Raw genomic sequence first — 26,152 nt, forward strand, 5'->3', positions numbered from 1 at the left:
ATGAGGACTTTAAAAGATACACTGCTGACTGACAAATCATCAGATCTTGCTGATCTCATTCCAGGAGTTACACATCTGCATACACTTCCTGCATTGCCTCAGTGTCCTGCTCTGGTAGCGACTCAGCATTTTGCACAAGTGTTAAACTTCGTACATTTCCAGTAACTTAATGGAAATTCAGAACATGGCATTTTTAGCTTCATCTGAATTTCCACAAGGGAATGGTGCTCTGCCATCTGAGAGTTATTTCTAATGGGTATAACTTTTGATAATTGAATTTATATTAGATTTGTCTTCCAGATAGAGTAAGTAACTTTGTAACAAAACTGTCCATTTTGAAGAAGAGCTTATGTTCTTCCTCTTGCTCAAAATACCATTATACATTGGTTATTTGTACACATGGATGTATATAGCAGCACTAGAGCAACAGTGAAGCTCTGGTATTCAAGGGGGTTCAGGACTGTCTGCTGCTGCTAGGCACTGGGTTCAGGACGCCAATCCCCCCCCACACCATGAAGAGGTGGCAGGGAAGACCCCCTCAACTCGATGCCAGGGTGGCAAAGCTTACCATACAGGGGTACTGGGATTTTTTCTAAATCTGAAAGGAAAACCCAAGTCTTCTCACAGAATGACCCTCCCAGAAGACGGGCTTGCTCCTGGCTGAGCTTCTCAGCTGGTGCTCAGGGGAGATGGGCTCCGGGAGCGAGAAAACGAACTAACTGGCCAGGGCGCTTCAAGGGCAGCTGGGGCGGGAAACTCGGCGGGGAGTTCTTAGCAAAAGCTCGCCGGCTGCCCCCATCCCCCCTGCCGCTAAAACGTTTTCCACCTCCTTCCAGACCGCCCGCCGGCCCGGAGGCCGCTGCCCCGCCAGGCAGGTGTGCTGGGGTGAGGGGGTCGGGACGGCCGCACCCCACAGGGCCGAGCCCTCTTCCGCAGCATCCCCGTGGGCGCGGACGGGGCGGGGAGAAATCCGACCCCGGCCGCCTGGGGAGGGCTCGGGGCTGCCGCTGCGCGGGAGGAGGCGGCGTGGCCGAAGGATTCCCCCGTCCGCAGGGGACATCCCGAGCCGAGGCTGCGGGGAGGCCGCCCGGCCCGGCCCGGCCCAGCCCGACTGGGCCCGCCCGCAGGCAGAGGCGGCGCTGCCGCCGTCCCGGGACAGGGCAGGGCGGCAGCAGGCGGGGAGCCGGAGCCTGCCAGCCTCGGGCCGGCCGGAGCCATGCGGAGCTGCGGGACGACGAGGGGGGCTGCAGGCTGGGCCGCCTCGCTGCTCCTGCTGTGGCAGTGCCTTCCGACGGCGCGGCCCTACAACCTCGACACCCAGCACTCGCTGGTCTTCCAGGGGGGCAACGGGACCTTTTTCGGATACTCGGTTCTCCTGCACCGCCACGGCGAGGAAAGATGGTGAGTCCCCGACCGGGCCGCCCCCGCGCCCCTTCCTGGCTCCCCGGGCCGAGCCCCTCACGCTGCCGTCTCTGCCCCCAGGCTGGTGGCCGGCGCCCCCCGGGCCAGCTGGCCCGCCAACAGTTCGGTGGTCAGCCCTGGGGCCATTTTCCGGTGCCGGATCGGGAGGAACCCCCGCGGACGGTGCGAGCAGCTTCAGCTGGGTGAGTGGGGGGTGCGGCACGGAGCCCCCGGGGCTGGCGGGGGCAGGGGTGTCCCCGGCGGGTCGGGGCGGTGGGAGCCCGCCCGTCCTGCGCTCGCCGCGGCTCTGCCCCTGCCGTCGGGGCTGCCGGCGGTTTCTCTGGGGTCCTTTCAGACTCAACAGGCGTTTACCTCTCGCTGAAGGGCGGCATCAACGCTCTTGCCGAAGAGCAGCACCGGTAGCACTTTATTAAATTATTTTTTTTCAGAAATCCATCAAAACTTGTTTTAGAGACGGTGCGTTTGACAGCTCCCGTTCCCCCAGTCTTCTTTCGCACTTTTCAGCACCCAGTTCAAAAGCCTTCCAAGATATTCGTTCTATCTTGTACTTCTCAGCAGAAAGCTAGTTCAGCTTTCAGAGCAGAGAACACATGTAATGAGCTCAGAGACGGCGTGTGGAAGAATGTGCCTTAAGCATCTTCTTGTCTGCAAAGCCTTCCCTTCGTAGAAGCCACCCTAAAGTAACTCTGAACCACGGTTGTCTTGCAGATGGGTTCTTCCGGCTTGCAGATCTGTTGAAAAGATGAATTTCAGGGGAACAAAGCTATTTTTTACTGAATCAGTTTTTCCTGGTTCTGCATTTAACTTAACTCCTCTCTACCTCCCCACTTATCCAACTTCCAAGTGTTTGATACTTGTTAAAAAGAAGAACAGTTTGCATGGGCTACCGTTAATATGCATGAACTGCTTTGGGCTCTCTTATGCCCCTGAAAGTTCCTCAACTTTCTGTCCTGCTGTGTCTGGGACTGTTTGATCCGTTAGAACTCTGAACTTGCCGCCCAGTGAGGATAAGAAGCGCGGGAAGGGGTTTTCAAAATATTTGAAACCACTGAAAGCGATAGCACACCATGAGGAGACACCGTTTCAGGGTGGAATGCAGCATTCTGTGACAAGAATCTTAAAACAATTGTTTCTTTACACATCTGTGCATAATGCTTTGAACTGAAGGGTTCTATCTTTTTTTTTTTTTTTTTCCTAGAGATAGAGGGGGGTTTTTGTAACTAACCTACAAAAACATGAGACACCTCAGTGGTGCGTCACTTGTAGCCACATAAGGAAGACAAGTGGTTGCTTGTAGAAAGAACTGCAATTAAACCAATTCCAGCTTAAGGAAGTTGTTTGCAGTTGTTTAATAATTTCATTCCGATATTGGATCGGTTGAAAAATTATATGTAAGAGCTTTTCTCTCCAGCTATTTGTTAGTAAGAGGAGACTTGCCAGAGTTAAAGAAGTCAACTGAAGTGGTGAAATGCATATGCTACGAGGCAATAAACCCCTGCTCCTGAGCTGGAGATAAAAACAGTCCTTTACTGAGTGGGGAAAGGAACAGAGGGGAAGGGTAGAAAGTTTCAGGTTCTTTGAAAAACTACATACATGTGCTGTACTTCTCACCTTATTCGTATAGCCAGTGGAAAAACACAAGTTCTAATGAAGTAACTTGATGGGCTTTTCCTCAGGAGCTTAGAGGATTCCAAACTAAATGATGCAACAGGTGGATGAAAATGTTTATGTAGTTCCAAAAGCTTAATTTAACACAGCTTCTGTTCCCAGTCTTGGAGGCCACAAGTTAACAAAGATGTTTACTCTCTGGTCCCACACTTTTAAAAACAGTGATATCACAAGAGATTTTTGCAGAAGGTTTTTTTTCCTTAGTGCTAGATGACATCTTTACATCTACGGTGTTTCTGAAGTTAAATAGATACTGAAAAGAAGTGCTCCATTGTAAATCAGGTCAATGAGGTCAGTGAAGAAGCCAAAGGCATCTGTGGTGCATGGGATGTAAATGAAGTAGGATAGTATCTGAGGTTTGTTAAGCCTCTGCCATCCTGCTGAGCGGTCACAGAAATACACAAGGGAACTTGCAATTGCAAAGCTGAACTGAATTATCTCTTGTCTAACTCGTTCAGGCTGTCAGCAACTTTTGGACGTAATGGTTTTATCGACGCTGTGTCTTTCAGTCAGTGACCTCCTCGTTCTTCTGCTTGGATTCTTGCCAGTGACAAGTTTGGGTTCTGATCTTGTAGAATAGAGTAATTTCCCTTGAAAAATGTGCATGGAGTTATTACATTGCTGGGACAGGCAAACTGGGAAGTAGCTATTTCTTTCTCTTAAATACTTTAATTCATATTTCTTTCAGTAAAAGAATCTTGGAGGTAGTAAGTTTCTAATTTTGAGTTTTAGAATTGTAGAGGTGACAATGGACAATAGAAATGGGTTTTTTCCAAATGTTTGACCTCTTTAATAAATGGATGTGAATTACTTAGAGACATTAGTATATGAGAGCACTTTTTTTTTCTCTTAATCACTAAAGAAGCGTTGAAACTGGCCTAAGTTGTAATGAGGGATCTACACACACTAGGAAGCCTCTTATCACACAATTGCTGTTATATTTTTTTATGTCAAATATTCCTATCAGCTTCCTTGGTGGAGAAAGAGTTGCTGGGAACAGTCCTGTGCTGCAGCCATCCCAGCATCTGGAAATAACTTGTCCAGGCTTACTTCAGAAAATTTTAATGTTATTTAAAGTGTTGCAGGGGCCTGAGCTAGTTTAAGAGCTGAGAGGAGCCATGTGATGCACTGCTGTGAGATACGCTAGCAAATCTTTGTCCTTTTAGCCCTTCACTGGCATTTTTAAATCTCCCTCTGTGATTGCTGGATAGAGGAGTCATTTTGTGAGAGTTTCTTTTCTCATTCTAGAACTTATGTCAATGGTGGCAAGTATTCCAGACTGCTGATTGGTATCTGAGATATTTTAAATTATTACTTTTGTAAGATGCTGAGGCTTGTAATCAAGCTTTAGACACAAATACAAAGTACAATGCTTTAGGTTTATTAGTTTGAACACTAAATGTCCATCTTCTACCAGTGTTCTAGTCTTCTGAATGGCAGGATTTTTGCCCATGTCAGTTTGGGGTAGTCGTAGAGTATTGCAGAAGGACTTGCACAAAGTTCTTTAGATGTTTTGACCTGGACATGCAAAATGTTACAGAAACTCTTTTCAACAGAATTGCTTAGATTTTAAACAGTGATTCATTGGCTAAAAATACATTAAACAACTTATAAAATTTGCCATCCAGTCTGAATAAAAAGCCAAAAAAGTTTTAACTACAGATGTAGATGGTGAATTCAGTGCACACTGTTTAAGAGAAGGCCAGAAAGCTCTGCCTGCAGTTTTAGGCTTCCATCCTTTCTTTAAGTCCCTGCTGCAATTAACCTATGAACAAATTGCCCTCTAGCTCCCCCAGCTGAATCATTTCAGTGGAAAAGTGAACAGTTAATGGCTTTGTCCAAAAGGCACACCTTTGTTCAACTTTGATTTCAGTAAGTTTTGCCTTTGGTAGCTTGGCTTTTTGATCTCACTTGCATTGATCATACCCTGCCAGTGATTTCCTTTGAAACAGCCATACTAGTTTGAGGAAGACAGGACCTTCTGGACACAGGTCTGTTACAGAGTTGTGGAAACAGCTGGTGCTTAACTAGTGATTTGGGAAAAAGTGGTTTGAGGGACATAAGAGGGATAAGACTTATCAAATCCTTGAAAAGATAAAAGATTGCCCCGAAGAAATGAATAATGAGACCCTGACATCCAGGAGCAGAATATCAGTAGACTTGATATTTTTAATCAATTAACAACAGGACCAGAGGAGTTCTGGGAGGGTACAAAGGATCACGGGAGGCCTCTGGGCAAGGAAAGCACTGGAGCAAGTTACATGAAACTGTTTTTTTGGATGATGTTGCAAACATCTGGATTAGAGTCCTTGAGGCCAAAGTTAGAAGTGGCTTTATAAGCTGTGGCCTTATTTATATGCAGTTGTGCTGTTGCTGTGGATGTGTGCAGCAGGGACTGTAGCAGAAGTGTATCTTCCAGCTGTGTAATGTACACAGGCTGGGCAATTACTTTTCTCTCGGTGACTTTATGACAGTGTGTGCTCCTTTTCCCTGAGGCAACCAAGCTGCCATGTCCTCTTGAGCTTATGCAGTGCTGCTCCGTGGCTTGTGCAGAATACAGCATTTTCTTCTCTCATTTGATAAAGCTTTTATAATGTCATACCCTGAGCAGGGGCTCTCCATTGTGTCTGGTATGTCAAACTCATGCTTCTCTCATCCACCAAGACCTATGATTTTTCAAGGTAGTTGAGTACTTGCCAGTCAGAGAAAGAGAGGAGACTTAAGACAGCAGGTCAGCAGAGAGCCAGAGTGAACCTGAATCAAGAATGTATTTTGGAGCCAAGGACAAGGGTAATACAATCCAACGAGCATGAAGGAATTGTGATGCTTTTTCTTGTTATGGACCTCTGAAATAGGCCCAGGAGTGAAGCGCTGAGATGAGCAAAACTTCCTCGTATCTCTCATATCACCATTATCCAGACTTGTTTGACTTAATGGTAGAAAGTATCACAAAGCCCTTGAGATCTAAATTTATCACACTGGACTTCTCCATTTCTTCCATTTCCTGCAAATCTACACGCACTATAAAGCAAGTCCCAAGTAATTCATTGTCATAAAAGGATGGAAAGTTTTGCTAGAGGGGAGTTACCAGAAGCGCCTTGTGTCATTTAAAGGAGGCTTAATTCTTACATGTGGGAGTGTAATGAAATTTTGTTTTCTGAAGAGATTTCAATCACATTAACATGCTCTAAAATTCATGGAAAAGTCTCCCTTAGGAAGTGACGAGTTCTACATGACATAACTCCAAAATTAAATTCTAATAAAACTAATACATTCATGAGCTTGGAAGTTCATGTCACTGACATTAGCCAAGTAGGAGAATTTGAATTTGGAAGCTTATTCCTTAAATGTGAGTAACTGACAACCTGCAGAAAAATCAACTTCTTTGTAGAATATTTTTAAAATAAGGCATTTTACTTGAAGCTTGTCAGGGAGTAAAAGCCCACATGTTGTTAATTGCCATTCCCCAGGTGACCTACAGTAGTTACTAAATTACAGTAACATAAAATCTCTTGGCCCAAAGGTGATTTAATGTGTTGTTTTTGTGAGTGCTAAGGTCCTGTTTACTTGGAATTTGCATACTATTTCCTTGATTACTTAGAGAAGGAAACATGGGAGAGGAAGTGGTAAAGAAGAGATGAGGGAGGATCTGTTGCCTCTTGACCCTGTGAAGGGTGTTATTTTTGGAAGAAGGTAGAATACAGTTGCAGGGTGCGTTGTCCTCTCTGCAATATGGTGAGGGGTTCCTGACTGTGCTACTCTGGTCCTTCCACTGGAGTGGGAAGAAAGTGTGATGTTTGGAAAAAGTGGAGAGGTGGCATAGAAGTGGAAGAAATCAAGGCTCCAGCAGATTCTTCAGACAAATATCAACTGTTAGGCTTGTTGCAAAAAAGGTAAAGAACAAGCTCTGAAATAAGGATGATTGTTGGGTTTTAATTATTACACATGCATTTCCTGATGTTGTCTTACCATGTGATAAGTAGTTATCTTGATTCCATTAATCTGATATTTTTCTCTCAAAAAGTCCATGACATCCTAGCTATAAAATAATTTCAGTGGGTGTTGGTTGTGAGAATGTATGCAGCAAAGCCCACTGTCATTCATCTTTCTCCTGGCTACTAAATAGATAAGGTGTATCCCTTTATTCTGTTTCTGTACTTAATATGGTGCAATTGTATGTCCTGTAAAAGGAATTCAACAATCCCACTAAACTAGGAGTGTATTTATTTAAACCCTATAATGTCTTGAACAGTGATAAATTTCAGCTCTGGTGTGAGCACAGTTTTTGTCCCCCTGTTCAGAGCATTGGTCTTTGTCTTCTAGGCAACCCCAGTGGAGAGCGCTGTGGGAAGACTTGTTTGGAAGAACGTGACAATCAGTGGCTGGGTGTCAGCTTATCAAGGCAGCCAAAAGAAAATGGATCTATTGTTGTATGTATTAACCACTGGAGCTGCATGTCTGTTTGTCAGCCTTCACCTTTCATAAGCTTCTGTGACAAACATCACGTTTGTTTTTTATCCATAGGCTTGTGGACACAGATGGAAAAATATCTTTTATGTAAAAAATGAACACAAACTCCCACATGGTATTTGTTTTGCCATCTCTTCTGATTTTCGAACTGAACTGAGCAGAAGAATATGCCCATGCTATATAGGTAAGCAGAATGCTTGGATCCTTTTTAAGGAATGGTAAGATACATAACTGCTTGGGTGTGGAGTTTGTGAAGTGCCTGTTTTGCTCTGAGCACGCTTTCTGCAGCCAAAGGTTTGAAGATTGACTGCTGGTGAGATGACCCCAACGTCTGATGTAAATTTGTTAGCAAGATTCTTAGCACTCTAAAGAAAAAGTGCTTTCAACAGGAAAAAAATTAGTTTAAATACGGCATTGGAATACTTGCTCCTTGGACTGATCACTGAAGGATGTGAGCTTCTCAAAAACAGACCAGTAGAGGACATCCATCCTTCCAGTACTCTCTCATTTGCACGCTCTGCTCAGGAGAGTGCCTCACTACAGAGCAGCAGTAATACCTGCAAGTGATAGTTGTTGTCTGCTCCTTAGTCTTTCATACAAAGGTGCTGTGGTTCCTCAGCAAAGTGTGTGTCCCTGTTTCTTTCTTGCCTCCTGTCAAGGCTGCTGCTGTTGTGTGAGACCTTCAGTGGTCCTTCCTCTGCAGGAGCAAATTAAGAGTCAAGACCTCAAGCTATCAAACAGGTCCATCTCTGCCTTCCCTTTAATACCTCCCTCCCATCCAGGAGAATGATCTCATAACACTGCCCTTTGCCAATGAAAGGAAGAGCTGACAATCTGGCCTTTCCATGCAGCCCAATAGAGTAACACCATCAAGTATCCCACTGCTGGCTTTGGAGACTGTTACGAGCATTGGTGAAATCATGCTGTTGTCTTCAGTCACTTTTTACTGAACAAACATTATATATATATGAGTTGAAGTGAACTCTGGTGGGAGGCAGTTAGCAAAGAGAAGCAGGAAGATGGATCTGGATGTAAAGACAACTGCTAAGGATGACAGGGACCAGTATGTCTAAGGTAGCCATAATGCAAGCACTAGTGGAGCCTCAGGGCACCTTCCATGAAGATATGGCTGTCAGTCGGATTATGCCTGAATTATACAGAGTGGAAGAGAAGAATTAAACTTATCTAGCTGTGCTGCTCAAACTATTTGTGCTATTTCATTCATGGAACAATTTAAAAGAAAACTAAAGCCATTAAAGTCACAAGATTTCAAAGGAAGCTGTGATCAGGTGATAACATAGTGCTTTCAGTTTCTTGCAATACTATATTGAAGCTAAAGGCTATGCAGTGGAAACCAGTGGTTTTAGTTTTATTATGGATCTGATAAACAATGTTGTTCTCTTATGAAAAGCCTGGTAACAAATTCAGAAACTACATGCTTCTCACCCCTTTTAATATTTCTTGCCCATTCCCAGATTATGTGCGGAAGTTTGGAGAAAACCATGGGTCATGCCAGGCTGGAATGTCTAGTTTTTACATTGAGGTGTGTATTAAAGATGCCAAGCTTCACTCTATAAGTATATACATGTACACATGCATAAAAGGGTATATGTAAATGCAAACATTAACACCATATTTTATTGTGGGAAGAAAAAATTAGACTTTGCCCCTTTTTTTTTTATTTAAGCTAGATAAGTTTTGCATTATAATTCCCAATACTTTAACCTTTTATTTCCAAGAATAGTTTTACACCTTACGAAATACAAAATTACTTTTCAGCTGGAAATAGAACATGAATATAACAGAGAATGAAGTTTTATTATTCTCTTTAACCTGTTTGATGTAACATTAAGACTAAAAATGCTTACCTTCTTGCTTTACAGAGTAATACTCTGTATTATTTAATCTCCATATCACTGTAAGATTATGATTTCTAAAAATGGAGATTCGTGTTTTTTACTTCCTTTAAAGTTGTTTACAGCTCAAAGCTTTTAAAAGCCGTATTTTTAGGAAGTCTGAAAAGTATTTTCTGTGATCTAGTAGCAGTCCCTCAGTACTGAACTGGATGCATCTCCAGTAGCATTTCATTGAGTTCATAGGAGATCTAAATAGAAACATTTGACTTGTTTTGCTTATCTTCATGAATAAGTAAATATTAATAATGTGGCTTTGTTTTATTTTTCTTTTAGGACTTAATTATAATGGGAGCCCCTGGATCATTTTATTGGACTGGTTCTGTTTTCGTCTACAATACAACTGCAAATACAATCCATGCTTATACAGATTCAGATAACCAAGTGAAATTTGGCAGTTATCTAGGTACTTAAAAATACTGAATACTTTACAAAAATATAAATCTAAGAATTAGCTAAAAAGCTGATCTTGAATTGAGTGCACAGTGTCTTTATTAATTCCAGAAGCCAAAGTTCTAAAGATGTGTTCTGATTTTGTTAAATATTATTTAATGATAAGGTTTCCTCTTTCTTCTTTTTGCATGGAAGCTGCTCAAACATTGGATTTCTGTTTTTTATCATCTCTCCACTGTGTTTCTATCATTTCTTGACTTAGAAGGTAGAGATATGCTTCTGGTTAGCAATGGTTTGCACTTCACTGCTAAGTCTGAAATGCTGCCAAGTGCTTCATTGCAAAAGATGCAATGACGTCACATATAGGAAAAATATGAAAAGTTGCTTACAGTGAAAGCTGCAAGGAAACAAGTCTTAATTGTATTGTCAGTAAAGGGAAGTATGCTATAATCTTAGGAGAGACAGAATTGCCTCCAATTGTGTGGGTTTTTTTTCTTTTTATTGCATTTCCCTGACAATATCTTGGTCTGGATACATAGGAAGGCAAACCTTATCTATGAATGCCTGCAAAGAAAGCCAAAAAGCTGTTAGGCTGCTACTCCTTCTATGTGTACCTAAACCAAGTAATTAGCTGGATTTAGTGCTGTCACTTGCACGGGTTTATGCTAGAATCATAAGCAGCTTCAGTTTTCTTGCTACACACTAAGAAGAATTTGTCTGTTCTTTGGGAACTCCTGAAGAAGGATATTGTTGCCTGTAATCATTGGGTTTTGCATTTTCTTATGCATAGATCTGGTTCTCATGGGTAAGCATTCCCTGTTTCTGATTTTGCTCTTTTGACAATTGGAATTATCTACTTACACTATCCTTCTTTTGTCAGAGACTGAGAAGTTGGCTTCTTTATTTACATTTTTTATTAAACTGTTTAAACCTAATAATTAACAAGAGCTGTCAGGAAGAGCATGCAAAAGTATTGTAACATTTATCGTAAGTTGGAAGAAACAAAGCTGCTTAAATACCAGACAATTAAAAGAAAGAAGGAAATTAGAAAGAGAAGCTGGTAATAACATTTTGTAGTATTTCCTTGACTAATTCAGAGTATCTTGGAAATTAATAACTGACTTATTTAAAAGGAAATAGATAAGTCAGTCTTTTAGATCTGCTGGGCCTGATAAACGAGTAACCTGAAGCACTTACCAAACTGTTATCAGGTAATGATAGTAACTGTAGTAATGGTAAAGAGAAGAGAATTCTGGGGTTGGAAATAAATTTCCATTGGACAATGACTTTAAATTCAAAGGGTCAAGTTTATGATCCCCACCCATCCAACATTTTAATACCACAGTAAAAACGAGGACTGTCTGATTACTATAAGTTGTTTGGGTCTTTTAGGGTTTTTGTCTGTTTGTTTTAAAGAAAAAAACAAGTTCATTAGAATTGTCAATGTTTACACTTCAGCACAACCAAAATAACTAGAAAATAAAGGTCAGGGGAGGTAAATTGAGGTTAATCCAATTAAGCTTAATTTTTCATTACATAAGTAAAAAATAGGTGTTGACCTTTAAATGCTAGATTGCCTTGTGCACCTCTTTTAGCTTAAAATATGAAAATAAAAAACTGGCTTCATGAGAACTTGAATTCTAGACAGGCATCTTCACAAATAAAATATTTAAAGCTCCTTCTCATCTGATCCAAGATTATTTTTCCATTGTCTCTGTATGCTGTGAGAAACAGTTGTTCAATAAATGTAAGAGTAGCAGAATATGGTAATAGTCTTCCCCGTTTCAACTTGGACATAAAGCATTTTGAAAAGAGTGAGGATGACTTGTGTAGCTACAAATAAAGGTGTCAGCCTTCAGTATGCAGTTCTGTGGCTGGATGTCTGCACCAAAATACAGTCCCGCTTGGTAGGAGCTGGCTCCACATACAGAAATACTTCATTATGTAGATTCATTTATAAAAGCTGATGCAATGCTTTCTTATTAAGTAATCAAGCTTTTGCTCCATTTTGTCTCTGACATTTTCATGTGTGCGTGTGTGTATGCTTGATGTGTGTGTGTGTGTATGTATATGTGCACATGCATGTAGGTAGCACTGCAGTCCAGTTACAGCAATAGTCAAACAGTAAAAACTGAATCAAGTGTTTCTACATTGCACTGGCTGGACATTTGATGGGTTTTATTTGTATTGTATTGTATTACAATATGGACTCAAGGAACAATTGTAGAATATGCAATAACAGAAGCTGTTTGCAATTTGTTTTATTGGCTTCTAAAGGATGGCAGATAATTCCTGGGAAGGATTAAGTATTTCTGACACTTGTTTCTGCATGCTGGAACTTACTGTTTGTATTGACCTTTAGCTTATATTTCAAAAATTTTCTTTTCTGTTTTCATTGCTGAATGTCAGTAATTTGTGGTGTTGACAGTTTTTATACGTCATGTTCCTATTTATTTGTTTATATATATAGCATTTCCACTGTTGAACAGTGCATTCTTAATTTACAGGGTACTCTGTTGGAGCTGGACATTTTCTGACTTCAACCAGTACAGAAGTAATTGGAGGGGCTCCCCAACAGGAACAGACTGGTAAAGTAAGAGATTGTCTATACTGTTGGTATGAAGAATATACCCCCACATATCCACTCATGATTTTCCCATTTAGATTAACATATTCAAGACAAATGTCAGATGTATATGATTCCTTAAGGGGGGGAAAGTCAAGGAATGAGTGCAGATAGTCTAGATAACATTGCTGTGAACTATGGTGTTAAAGAAAGGTATAGATAGGAAATGGAAAATAGCTGTACCGTGTGATACTGTGTGTTGCTTTGCTGATTTCTCTAGCACATGCTATAGAGAAAGCACAGGCAAGAATTCCATATTCCTGTTAGCTGAACTCCACTTGTATTTTATTTTCATTTTAGGCATACGTTTTTAGCATTGAGAAGCAACTAAATATTCTATTTGAACTAAGGGGCAAAAAGGTAAACCTTTCATACTGTTCTGCACCTTAGAACTTCTAGTATGTCTTCATTGAAATTCAAAAATGATGTGATCTCTGGTTTGCACACAGCTTGGTTCTTACTTTGGAGCTGCCGTTTGTGCTGTGGACCTGAATTCAGATGGTTTCTCAGACTTGCTAGTTGGAGCTCCAATGCAGAGTACCATCAGAGAAGAAGGCCGAGTTTATGTCTATATCAATTCAGGTTCTGTAAGTATTTTATCCAAAAAGCACACAGTGACACAGTCATTCTAGTATACTGTCTAAGAAGAAGATATTTTCTCTCTTACTATATGGTACTTCAGCATATAGGAAAAGCAGCTCTAGAGCTGTGCTGACAATCCCAGCAGGATGGTGTAGCACACCTGCAAACTCTGGCTGCATGAGCCATGACACATTGTCACTTACACTAGTGTTAGGACTGAGGACAGCCTGGTTTTGTTTCATAGTGGCTTCAGGTGGTGCCAGGCTGCCACTACAGCTTCTTCACAAGCTCTCCTCCATTGCCGTGCTTACCATTGAACTGGCACAGGAAGAGCAACTCAGCACGTTGGAAAGAAACAAGGAATGAAGAAATTTGTGTGCAGTTAGTGGTATCTGTTGGGAATGATACTGGTAGTCCTTAGTTTGGCAAATAAAATAACTGAACAGGGCATGCATTAGAATTAACTTTCTTTTATTCTTTCAAAGGATCAGAAGTGAAAGTATAATCACTATTTTCTGTGTGCTTTCGAATTTGTCTGGCTTTACACATTTTTCTCATTGTATCTTGTTTCCCTTCCTTCCTCTCCAGACTGATAAATATTTATTCTCTTAAGCTTGCTAAGTTAATATTTTCTTAAAATGCTTTCCACAGAGAGCTAAGTAATTCCAGGATACCTACAAGTAACTAAGGCACACGTGATAGCTTTGAAGCTGCTGCTGTTTACTACCTTTTTAGCAAACACAGTTTTCACAGTGCAGTGATACAAGCTTGCTGCTCTTCACAGGTGTTTGCTATTGGAACACTTCACTGTTCTCTTTCCTAAAAAATAGCTTTGTTATTCTTGATTATTCTTACACTAAATGCTGTTAAATATTTTTGATAACGCACACTTCTGCACCCAGAGGTGAGGTAAGACTATATATTGACATCCAAGGCAGTTGTACCATTTTCAGTAACATTCCAGGTCACCTGGAAGATGCTTTGTTAATGTGCCATAAACTCCATTTTCCTTCAGGAGGCAAAGATGGTAGAACTGGACATAGAGCTCAGTGGGAGTGACTCATACGCAGCCAGGTTTGGAGAGTCCATAGCCAACCTAGGAGATATTGATAATGATGGTTTTGAAGGTAAGTGCACAAAAAACCCACTTGGGTTTAATTTGCTCTAAGCAGTGGTCCATCATGATAAACAGGAGGATTATGGAAGTCTGAAAAGACTTTCAGTTGGTGACTTGACCTCTCTTTTCTAGGCCACTGATTTGAAATATAGCTGTTTCATGGTCATTGATGTGTAATACCAAGAGATTGGGTGATAACATAGAATGTAACTTTGGATGTAATTCAAGTATGTAACTCTAGTGGAATTCCTGATCCTGTTTTAAAACCTGAGACAATTGGGCAATTTGAGACAATTTGGCAATTTTGTAACATCCTGCATAAGAATTACACATGGAGTCAAAATCTGCTTCTCTGATACCAATAGGAAGTACTAAACACATAGGGACATTGAAAACAAAACTGCAAGTTCTGAGACTGTTGGGGAACTGAAGCTCTCAGATGACTCATATATTGCCTAGCATGGGCTCTCAGTGGGGTTGGACAGAACACAGGGAAGGACTTTGATGACCATGCCCTGATGGTGAATTCAGAATGTTAATGGGGCTCTGAGGGACCTTTACATTCCTGTTGTCAATACGGAAGGATCTGTTTCAGGCACATCAAGTTAGATGCCTAAACAGAAACTGAGAATATTCTCCTTTCCTTCCCCGCCACCCATGCTGAAACCCTCTCTAAATATGATGTGATGTGGGCTGAAATTTCCATTGATGTTGTTCAGGTGGAACCTGTTCAGAGGGCAGAAACATACAGTCTATAGACTTGTGTCCGACTGCCCTAGTAAGCATAAAAGTAACAGACATTGAAAGAGAATGCCATGTGAAAGTTGTAGATACAAGGTATTTTAGTTAAAGAAAATAGATAAAAGGATGTAAGATGGGTTAAAACATGTAGATTTACTCTCATGGCCTTTTACTTCCCTTCTGCTTCTGTTAAGGCTGCCTAAAATGTATTTTTCTACAGAAAGCCCCATGGTCTGCTGCTTCCAGCCTCTTTCCTTCCAAGACCATTTGCTGGCTGTTTAGGTAGCCTGCAAAAACATACCTGACTGGGAGGCCTCTAGCAAGACTGAAGACAAGCAGAGGGACCTGGCCCAGTGGCTTGTCATGGTTTCAAACAAATAGGAAGGGCCAGTATTTATGTCTGAAAAATTGGCATGTGCTCCCCTCAAGCAGAAGGGCAGGCACAACAGGCTGTATAAGGATAGGATAAAACCACAGCAGGCATTTTCTGCTGTTCAAAAATGCATAAATGAATCATCATTCAGTTTTTCCATCATCAAAACTTGGACTAAATGCAGGAAACTAGTATTCTTTGTGCAAAAAGTCAGCTTTTTCTGGGCTGTATCTTTACCAAGTCCACATTTTTCTTCATGCTTCTGAATTACTTGAAGTTACCTCCCAGTGTTCTTTCAGTCTTCCCTTTGTCTTGTGTTCTTTGTCCTGTTCTGTTACCTGCAAAACTTGGAACAGTTGTTCTTATATCTGGCCTTCTTTTCCTTAAAGTAGTCAGTTTGGGTTTAGTTGGGTGTTGTTTTTTTTTTGTTCCTCCTTCGGTACCTATTCCTTGAACTCTTGTTAGATTTCATTTCTCCTGTTTTCATCACCTTCACAGTTTTATGCACAAGTTCCAGTTTTGCCCCAAAAACCTGCAAACGGCAGAGGAAAACTGTATTCAAATGTAGGGCTGGGGAACAGAGAAATAAAATCAAATTAATAGCAGCATAGCAAAGTAGATGCATGACACAGAATATAATGTAGAATGAACATCCTAAAACTGCAGGGGGAAGCAAATAAATGGATTAGCTTTTGAAGGGAGCAAAAACATTGAAAAGAAAAAGTGGAAGTAATATTGAGAGTGGCAGTAGGAAAAGAAATTTTGTAAGGAAAAACAGCTGAAAGAAAATATAAAGAGGAATTGATTGTTAGAAACCATTTGTCTTTAGTAAGTGATAGGAAAGCACAGGAGAGCCAACTTCTTCAATGATCTAAACCACCAGTATCAGCCCTAGGAAGATAATGGCATGTGTGCTGGTGTAGAATCTGACCTCCTCAAGGAGGAGCAGAACTTGGCTGCCTTATTTTCATCTCACCAGCATAGAGACATATCATGGTTCGTGTGTGTTAGTCACTGAAGTAGGAATTCAACCAATATGGACTCAAGCAGAGAATTGTTCAGTACAACAAAATTGCCAGAGCTTTGATTTTCTTTGACTTTAGTTTGGTGCAACATGCAGTACTTCTGATTTGCAGAGAGTTCAGTTTTGTTTATTTGTGAATGAAGATTCACAGTTATTGATTTATATTAGTGAATTTCAAGATGTAATTCATCTCCCACTCCCCTGCCTTTCCACTTTTTGCTAACAACCTCTGGCTATTTGAACCAAGAGGCTTTTTGGTAAGGACTGCTGAGGGTGGGTGGGTTGGCTGTTTAATTTGTTTGTGTCACCACACCCCTCTGGGATTAAATCATCTAGGCATAAAACATCCCTTTGTACAAACCAGCTACCTTAATTTCCTTGTTAAATGCCTGTTCAAGCCTGTTATTGGCTGTTAAGGCCATCTCATAGAAGAATTAATGATTCATTTCAGGCAGTGTAATAAGAGTACTGTTTGTGTTCCAGTGATTTAATCCATGTGGGAATAGCAGAGTGCAGGAAAATCATAATTCCATGAATACAAGGCTGTTTTTTTGTTGTGGTTTTTTGTTTGTTGTTGTTTTTAAAGACCATGATCATTTTGGCTAATCTCCATGATTGGGACTTCTTGAACTCTTTCTTGTCCATGTTTCCTAGTCAACTGATTATTGTTAAATAATTTTTCCGCAGATGTAGCAATTGGGGCTCCACAAGAAGATAATCTAAAAGGAGTTATTTATATCTACAATGGCAGGGAAGATGGAATAACACCCTCATTTTCACAGGTATGCTTTTTCAACGAAAAAGAATCAATCCAGAAAAACACTTAAGTTTAAATTCAAGAGAGTTTTCCCTTCATATTATGCTCAGACCATTTGAGGTAAAAGACTTCAGTACTTTTTCACGTAGTCTATGATTCCCAGCCATTATATTACCTGTAAAAGAAAACAAATTGTTTTGGAGACCTCATAGGGGGGTTATGTGGTATAATATTTGCAGTAACTGAGGACTATTACTTTCAGAAGTATACTTTCACAGGTAAGCATGTGAACACCTTCAGCAGCAGGATGGTTGTGCTAACATTTTTCCCTGGATATTGTAACTCAAAGATTAGCTTTCCAAGAATAACTTTCTCTTCTGTTTTTTCCCTCCTCAGAGAATACAAGGACATCAAGTCAGTAACTCTTTAAGCATGTTTGGACAATCCATAGCAAGTGGCATTGATGCCGATAACAATGGTTATCAAGGTGAACAAAACAGTTTTGTTTACTTTCCATTTGTAAAAGAGTAGAAATTCATAGGGAAAAACCCTGTTGTGCTACTTACTACTTTTAACAGAAGCAAACTCGGTTAAGTTTATATGTAACATCTTGCATTTTGGGAAGAAGAAGAGGTAAAGCTGAGGCCAAGCAGACAGTTTTCACTGTCATCTGACTATTATTTAAGGACTTGAGAATGATGTAGTAGTAAGATCACTGTGCACAGGAGGAAGAAAAGTGTAATTTTTATTTTTATGGCAGCCATCTCATCTGCTGATGGCACAATGAGCTACTGTGGGCACTGGAAGCACGTTTGTTGTCCAGACTAGTGTGCTAACCTAAACACATCTTACTGGTCTTCACATAGACTGGGTTTTGCCGGGAGTCGCCAAGCTCTGTGACTCTTGGTTGATGTGAAAAAAACATTAACCTGAGTCAGGGCTTGTGGCATTGGACTAAGACTGTTGTGGAGTTCTCGTGGGCATGACACAGAAATGCTGATCTGGTGTGCAAAAGCATAGCAGGTTCCAAGGCTGTATTCATTGTTTTAGACATGTTGTCAAACTATTTTGACATTGTGCAGATAAGCATTATACCAGGTCAGGTATTGCCTGTCCTTCCCTTGTGGGTGTAAAAGCAGAAAGTTAGGACCTGTATGCTCTGGCTATGTCAACAGGGAAGGTATCCAGGTAAACTTGTAATGCTGGGCTAAAAGGTACTGTACAAGTAGTCTGCTCCCAGGTCACCTGTTGTTTACTGATTTGGGAGTCACATCCTCAGACCTTCGTATCATTTAGACTCATCTGACAATTCGCTTTTGCTACCTCATCTGAGAGGTATATGTACTGTGCATAGTTTTCAGTTAGTTTGGAATAAATTAGGCTTTTTTCTACCTATGTCCATGTACAATTTCATACATACATATAGTATTACATATATAACTGAATGGTTTTTATATATATGCGTGTGTGTATAGCAATATTGAATATTTGGATTTAAAAGAAGGCAAGTACCTCCTGCTTAGCTGAATTTTCCTCTGATGTCAGTCACTTAAACATAGAATAGAAATCAAATAATCACATTACCAATATCTGCAAGTCCAGCAAATCAGCACACAGCATTAAGGGACAGTGCACAAGCATTTGAGCAATCATCTTCTAGATGGAGAAGGACCCCTTTGAATATTAGTATATGCCTTATAATAAAGGGCAAATGGTGTTTCAATTACTGACCAAAAGGTGAATATGCTACAAAATGCTTGTACCTGAGAAGTAATTCCTGTTGCCAAATTATAATTATTGATCTGGGTATTTTTTACAGATGTAGCAGTTGGTGCATTTCTCTCAGATTCTGCTGTGGTGCTTAGGTGAGATTGCTACATTTCAGTGCTTTTAAAGACCAATCTAACTGTATCTTTCCATGTGATTTAACAAAACTCAGTAACATGTTTTAACCTCGTGATACTCTTCTTGGTTTCTTGAACTTCGGTCATTGGGCTCCAGAATACTCTACAACTGAAACTTTTAAGTAAGCACATTGAAAGAAAAGCAAGTATAATTCTTAAACTTCGTGAAGCAACAAATAATATGCATACAATTATTTAGATTCTGGAAAATGCAGGTAACTTAAAAGTTACAATCACAAAATGTAAAGACAGGTTCTGTCAGATTGGTAGATTATGCAGAGATTCTGTAAGCTACTTCTGAAGTTCTTTGTGAGAATTAACTCTTTTCTGTTCTTAGAACAAGACCCGTGATAATTGTTGAAGCGTCTTTAAAACATCCTAGTTCTATAAATAGGACTAATCTAAACTGCATGGAAAATGACCAGCCTGCCACCTGTATGAATTTGAAGATATGCTTTACCTATACAGGACGAGAGGTACCTGGTTATATTGGTAAGCTACTATTTTCGCGTGGGTTTTGGAGCAGTGCTAAACCAGTACCATCGTAGGCTATTTCTGGTACCCAGCTTAACTCAGCGAACAGTGGTGTGATTAGATTCAGTCCTACTTCTGAACTACTTTGTGGTGTTGCCATTTCAGGTAGTCATTCTGTAGCATGACAATAACTAGATCTGTAATTTTTATTGGTTTCTGCATGAGCTGTTATGCCATTAGGGTTCATAAAAAGTAGAGCACACTTATTCTGTGCACATTGTCTTTTACGTAGCTCCCCAGGGACTGGATTCTGTTTTGCACAAGGCCTAACAGAGTGTCTGTCAAGTTTGTCTGAACTTAACCACATGCAAATGTTTGAGCTGTTGCTTTGCAATTAGGTAGGAAATTAATGGTGGGTGAAAGTCTTGTCTTAATGTAGAATCAGATGATTATTCAGCATGATATTCAGATGTCCTCTTAAAGTGGTCCTCCCAGACAGGGACCAAAGCATACAGGACTGCTGTAGGATGCAGTCTTCCACGTAGAGAAATGGAAAATGCAGTAGGGAAACTGCATTCCCTTCATAAAGCAGTTCCAGCACCTGATCGTACCATCATGGAACATTATCTGAAAGAGAAGGTGTCCCATCAAAATTACTGAAAAATACATCTTAAATTATATTTTATATAATGCGTATTTTGCTTTTGGCAAAAACTGGTATTGCTTGAAGTGCTGTGTATCCAAGGGAATATTCATTGTGAACTTTAAGTAATTTACTGTCTAAATTTGACTGTATTGCCTGGGTGCTTTTAACCTACTTGTCATGTCCCATTTGTGAACTGCAAACAACCCTGCAAATACATGGCATATAAAATTAAATTTATTAAATCTTCTGTGTGAGAATATTGAATATCTTTTAGGAACACATTACAGAGAACACATCTAACAATGAACTGTGAAGTTTCAAGTTCAGATCTTTTGAAATTCATAGTTGCTGTGAAAGATGAGCAGTCAGACTGGAATACCCTTGCTGGATTTGGACCCAAGATGTTTCAACTTGAATAGAAAAGTCTAGAAGAAATTCTAGATATTCTAATTCAATTTTTGGCAGAGATTAAGAAGTAATAGTAATGCTATGAAACTTACTTGCTATTTGTTATCATAGCAGTTCATGCTAACTTAAATAGAAAAAATGTGAAGTTAAACTATATTTGTCGGTTTCTGTTGACTTATGTTTGCTGAAACTTAATGCCAACCCTGTAAATAACTGAAACAGGTTTTCTTTAAATACATTCTGGTAGAAAACTATAACTTGACAAAACTATTCCTGAGTAAAAGCATGTATCAGAGATCGGTCACAATGCAATCAATTTTTAGAGGGCTAGAAGCTTGTTAGGGATGGTTTTATGTCAGATAATTTTTAAGGTGTTTCAAAATGGGTATTATAGAACACATTTAAGGGAGTGAGTCAGGAGATGCAATTTCAATAATAAATTTCTGAAAATTATAACAGTTTTTAAACAATTTTTCTTTTCCCTGGGTTTTATTTGGCAGTACTGCTTTATAATCTGGGTGTTGATGTGAACAGAAAAGCAGATACACAAGCAAGATTTTATTTCTCCTCCAATGGAACATCTGATTCAGTATCAGGAAATGTAAAGATTTACAATAAGAATATTGCCTGCAAAGATCATCCAGCATTTATGAGGGTAATGTAATTTTCCAATATGTATTGCCCTGTAAATTCTTTGCTCTTCTTTGAAAAGCACACCTGCTGCAAAGGAACCTGTTTTGTTTACAATTGGATTGCATCATTTTGGAAGCTGAACATTTGTGTTCGTAACTTCAACAATGAATATACTGTAATTCTGATGCTTTCTCAGCTTTCTGCAGGGAAGTCAGTGGGTCTGTCATCTCTTATGTTGGTGAGAATGTGCATAATAATAACAACAACTTATCACAACGATGAAGTAGGACATGAGCATTCTTGACATTTTTTCACCCTCTTTTATGGGTGATGGGTCACAGATTGAGGCCAGTCTGGAGCCAACAAGAAGATACAGTATAACATACATTTTCTGCTGAACACCTCTGATTAAACTTTCCTGTGTTCTCCTTAAGGCAAAATCTTTAAACGTGTAATTACACAAAGAAAATGTTTATTATGTGGGTTTTTTTCCATTTGTTATTTAAAGAACATGTGTATGGCCTTGCTCCCCTGTTTACTGTGAGTAGATAACTCACCTGATAAGAAAATAACCTATTCCTGCCCATAGGAAGTGAAATCAAGTTGTTTGCTTGTAGAGAGTCTGTAGTTCAAGGTTTATAGCGTGGACCTTTTTGTGAATATGTTGCAAGGAGCCAAAGACTAGCAGAGCATGAAGAACACTTGCTTGGAATTGTTTGCTTTCTTCCTGCAAGTGATGTGGCACTCACCAAAGGAAATATTGAGAGAATTAAGAGGTGGAGCAGGGTAGAAACAGCACTCATAAGAGTTTTGTGAATGAATGCAGAGATGAACAAAATGAAGAACATGTACTGTGCTGACAAAGTGATCTCTCTGGTTACATGAGTGAAGTCTGCACAGATATGTCTTTTTCCTGGACAAACCAACCTGAATCCTGGACCAGATTAGTAGTGAACCTGGTCTATTGGAAAGTGTCCCTGCCCATGCAGGGGGCTTGGAGCTAGATGTTCTTAAAGGTCCCTTGCAATCTAAACCATTCTATGATTCTATGATCCTTTGAAATTAAGGATGGTACTGACTTGGAAATAAGGTAGTAAGAATCAAGTCAGTAAGATTCTAATTACGATAGTGGTCTCAAGATCACTGTTGCCCTGAAAGAAATGAACTGTCATATTAATGCTTGATGTACCCTCTGAAAGATATATACAATGGATCTGTCCTAAAAGTAAAAACAATGGCAGTCAGGACAAGGATATAATATTTTAGAGGCCGTTCTGTGGACAAGAAAGAAAAAAAGTGGTTCAGACTATCAAACATCTTAGAAGCTTGTCTATCCCAACAAAAAATTTGGAGAATAAATGGGAAGAACCGGAAGTCCTAAACCACAATCAAACAAAAAACTGAGCAGATACAGATTATCCAAGTTTTATTAAACTCAGAAAAAAATTGATATCTCTTGTAAGACCTTATCTAAAGGGGAAAAGAATTCTCTAAATACATACTAAGGATAGGGAATATTTAGATGTAAGGAGAAACAAGGGTATTAAAATAAAGGACTAATTTGCCTAGTCTTTTCTTTAAAATCCTCAAGGTGGCAATTCTGTGACATTTTGAAACAAGCATCTCTTAGGATGACTGGTGCAGTTGATCCTGCACAGAGGCTGGGAAACAGACTTAAATTTTTTTACAGCTACAAAAACATGTAGGGAATAAGTCTTCCATGTATTTTTCTTCTTCATTCCTTTTACTTATATTTTGTTTATGACACCATTAGAAGCCAGTTCTTTGCAATAATGCTTCGGGGTACAAAGGAAAGCTTGTTATCTACTGGAAAATTGCCCAGGTGCATCTCAGCTGGTAGCTGTACCTAAGTAAGCATGACTTGCAGAAGCAATGGCAAATTGCCCACTTGTAAGAGTTTTGTAAACTAAAAGAGATCTGACTGACAGCTGACCTTGTACAGATTGCTGTACCAGCATCAGCAGGTAGTTGTGTAGGAGGAAGGATATGATTTGGCTCGTCACTTCCTGTAGTCTATCAGTAGTATCTTTTCCTCCATATAATTTATTTTGCTTTTTAATTCTTAATTAATAGCATTATAAGCATCTCCTTCCACTCACTGAGGTTTCTGTACTTGTATGAAGCTCCTAAAGTGAAGTGTGAATGTCTATCAAGTACAGCCCTTGAAAGAGATCATGTATGTTTTATGTATTTTGAATAAAGACTAATTAATAGTTAATAAGTATAATGGAAGTAGTATAAAGTAGATGCAGAGAAGACCTTGTGGAAAATTATGAATTAGATATTATGTGATTTGGCCAAAGCAAGCTTGCAGATCAAAATTCAAGTAGTGGCCATGTGGAGGGACAATCAGTGTCTATCTCCTACACTTAGGGAATAATTTAATCAGGTTTGCTATTGTTAGTACTCGGTGCTTCAAGCTGTTCAGTTTTCACAAGTAGGTAGTTTGGGCTCTGATCTGCAACATTCCTACACAGGCAAGGCTTCATGTACAAGATGATAATTTACTGAGTTCAATCTTTTAAATGCAGAATAGGAAATAAAGAGGCAGAAAAATAAAATGCATTCATGACCTGGTTTAGTGGTGCTGTGGGAGAGCTCCTTTTGATTTCATACAGAAATACCCATGGGTTTTGTCTGGGGTCATCACACTGGTTAACTTGCTCCAGTTTAGCCAATTTTTGCCTATTTTTCTATTTGGGCAGGACAGCATTTCACAGGTGTGTAAGGCAGCATTATTGACAGAAGCAGGTTCCCTGTTCAGTAAGACTTCTTTTACTAGAGGATCTTCCACTCTGCAGTTCCTGATGCTGTCATGGACTGCAGTCCAGTCCTCTGTGTTTCTGGTTGCCTCTTGCAGCAACAAGGACATCTGGGCAAGTGTATGAGCCATATGGTGTATGAAATTATTTTACATGTAAAAAATAAGTGTTCCTGTTTAAGGAACTTAATAATTTTTAAAACATAAGCATACATGTCTTGTCTTATATGATTAACTCATTAGGTTTCCAATTTTCATAGAAAGATGTAAGGGATATCTTGACTCCTGTACATGTTGAAGCAAGTTATCATCTGGGGCATCATGTTCTACAGAAAATAAATGCTCAAGAATTTTCACCACTTCAACCCATTCTTCAAAGGAGGAAAGAAAAAGATGTTATAAAAAGCAAGGTGAGTGTATGAATTATTTTTTTCAAATGCAATAATATTAATGCTTTAATCTCAGTTTAAAAAAGCTTCAGAAACCCGCAGCATGTGAAGGAATGTGTTTTCCAAACCAGCACCTAGTGCCTTGATTTTAGTTAATAAACCAGCATTCTAAAAATGCCTTATTTTTTCTAAAAAAAATAATATAAAGTGAAGTATTTGCAGAACTGGTATACAATTTGTATTATGTTTAGTTTGGGTTGTTACTTTTTTTAAAATCAACTGTGTGCAGCAAGCTTGCAAGAATATCTAATATTCTGTACCTCAGAACACATAGGTATGAAAGTCACTCATATATTAATTCCTTTTTATTTATAACCACACAGGATGAGTCACTTTCCAGTATAAAATTGTTCCTTAAAATTAATTCTGTGTTAAATGCACAATATCATGTTGGTATTAATTGTGAAATGTTTCAGTGATGTTGCTGAAATATAAGTTATGTGAAGGTAATGCAGGTTTTCAAACACAAAGTCTGTGGGGGAATAACAGTGTGCTCTGCATCCTTAAATGAGTAGGAAATTAACTTCTTTCACCCCTAAAAAATACAAGTTAATTGACTTTGACTTAAGCAAAAGTTAGGATGCTCTACCCTTTTTATGTACTACTTTTAAAAATTCAGCTGACCATACAGCCACTGGCTTACCTGTGAGACTTGAGTCTGGAAAGTGTCTCTGTTGTTGTTCTGGGTGTGTAGAATGTGTTTGGAAAATGGCACATCAGAGCCTGGTTGAGTCGTTTCTAGGAGCAAGAGCTATTAGGTGATTCCAGATACTTGGTAACATTGTGATAGACTTTCTTTGGAAATACTTTTACTCACTATCATATGCGTAATACGCTGAAGGGATTTTTTAAAAATTTATCTTCTATAGTTTGTTTTTGCAAGGTTTTGCTCCCAAGAAAATTGTTCTGCTGACTTGAGAGTTTCTGGAAGAGTTGTTTTTCCAAAGTAAGTATAATGTGGCTTTGCTTGCTTTTTTTAAAGAGGTTCAATAATATTTTATCTAAGTTATTCCTTAACCTGTTGTATGTAAAGAAAGTGCTTGCACTGTACAAAGAAGATACTTTAGTTCTTTCCTAAGGCATTGTTATATTTATTATTTCAGTTATAAAACAGTGTCTTTTTTTCCTCATTTATTTAAGAGTATTACATCTTTGGTTTTGAACTGCTGATTGAAACACCAGGTGGGTGGTTGAGTATTATGTGAGGTTTAGACGTTTTTTCCCCCCATGAGTTAGCTTGCATTTTCCCAAATGGACTTTGTTTTGTGAGTTTTTAATTTTCATCTGTTTTTTCTTTCTTTATATACCCTGTAACATGTTTCAGTTTTTTTCCATTCCTTCCAAGTAGGTATTGTGTTTAAATCCTGTTATATGCAAGATAATTAATGCACTTTCAAAGTACTTAAATAGTTATTATTGTCTTGCAGAATCTGTAGTACACCAAGCAATACTTTGTGAGATATATCTCTATTTAGCATCATGTTTGGAAAGTCTTAAGCCATGTACCATTGTTTGTATTCAGAATTTATTTTAATTATTTGATTTAAAGTTACATTTTATCATATACTGATATGAATAATATACTCCAAAGCACGAAAAACGAGGTGTTGGTGTGCTGTTGTGAATCACAGCTAGCTGGGTATTTTGCATGTGACCTGAGTTTTCTTGTGTAATTCATCACTTTTAAAGTTGATTCTACATTAATCAAGACACTAGGTTGAACAACCTAAAATGACACCAAAAGATGATGACAGTTGCATAAAGGTGATT

The 26,152-nt window shown here is 39.3% G+C and overlaps 1 protein-coding gene across 1 annotated transcript in view; it reads left to right on the forward strand.

The window, feature by feature from the left end:
• The first annotated feature begins 1,138 nt into the window (after window positions 1-1,138).
• ITGA4 (integrin subunit alpha 4) overlaps window positions 1,139-26,152 on the forward strand; it is a 36,541-nt gene continuing 11,527 nt past the window's right edge. Inside the window, exons 1-17 of the mRNA XM_051623077.1 lie at window positions 1,139-1,401; window positions 1,483-1,604; window positions 7,414-7,520; window positions 7,615-7,744; window positions 9,036-9,103; window positions 9,750-9,879; window positions 12,374-12,459; window positions 12,793-12,852; window positions 12,942-13,079; window positions 14,090-14,201; window positions 17,017-17,111; window positions 17,483-17,573; window positions 18,906-18,951; window positions 19,328-19,482; window positions 21,019-21,173; window positions 24,194-24,343; window positions 25,252-25,328. Coding sequence (XP_051479037.1) covers window positions 1,217-1,401; window positions 1,483-1,604; window positions 7,414-7,520; window positions 7,615-7,744; window positions 9,036-9,103; window positions 9,750-9,879; window positions 12,374-12,459; window positions 12,793-12,852; window positions 12,942-13,079; window positions 14,090-14,201; window positions 17,017-17,111; window positions 17,483-17,573; window positions 18,906-18,951; window positions 19,328-19,482; window positions 21,019-21,173; window positions 24,194-24,343; window positions 25,252-25,328 — 1,907 coding nt within the window. The 5' untranslated portion in view covers window positions 1,139-1,216. The remainder of the gene's footprint in view (window positions 1,402-1,482; window positions 1,605-7,413; window positions 7,521-7,614; window positions 7,745-9,035; window positions 9,104-9,749; window positions 9,880-12,373; window positions 12,460-12,792; window positions 12,853-12,941; window positions 13,080-14,089; window positions 14,202-17,016; window positions 17,112-17,482; window positions 17,574-18,905; window positions 18,952-19,327; window positions 19,483-21,018; window positions 21,174-24,193; window positions 24,344-25,251; window positions 25,329-26,152) is intronic.

This window comes from Apus apus, chromosome 6 (genome assembly GCF_020740795.1).
Source record: "Apus apus isolate bApuApu2 chromosome 6, bApuApu2.pri.cur, whole genome shotgun sequence".
Taxonomy (NCBI): domain Eukaryota; kingdom Metazoa; phylum Chordata; class Aves; order Apodiformes; family Apodidae; genus Apus; species Apus apus.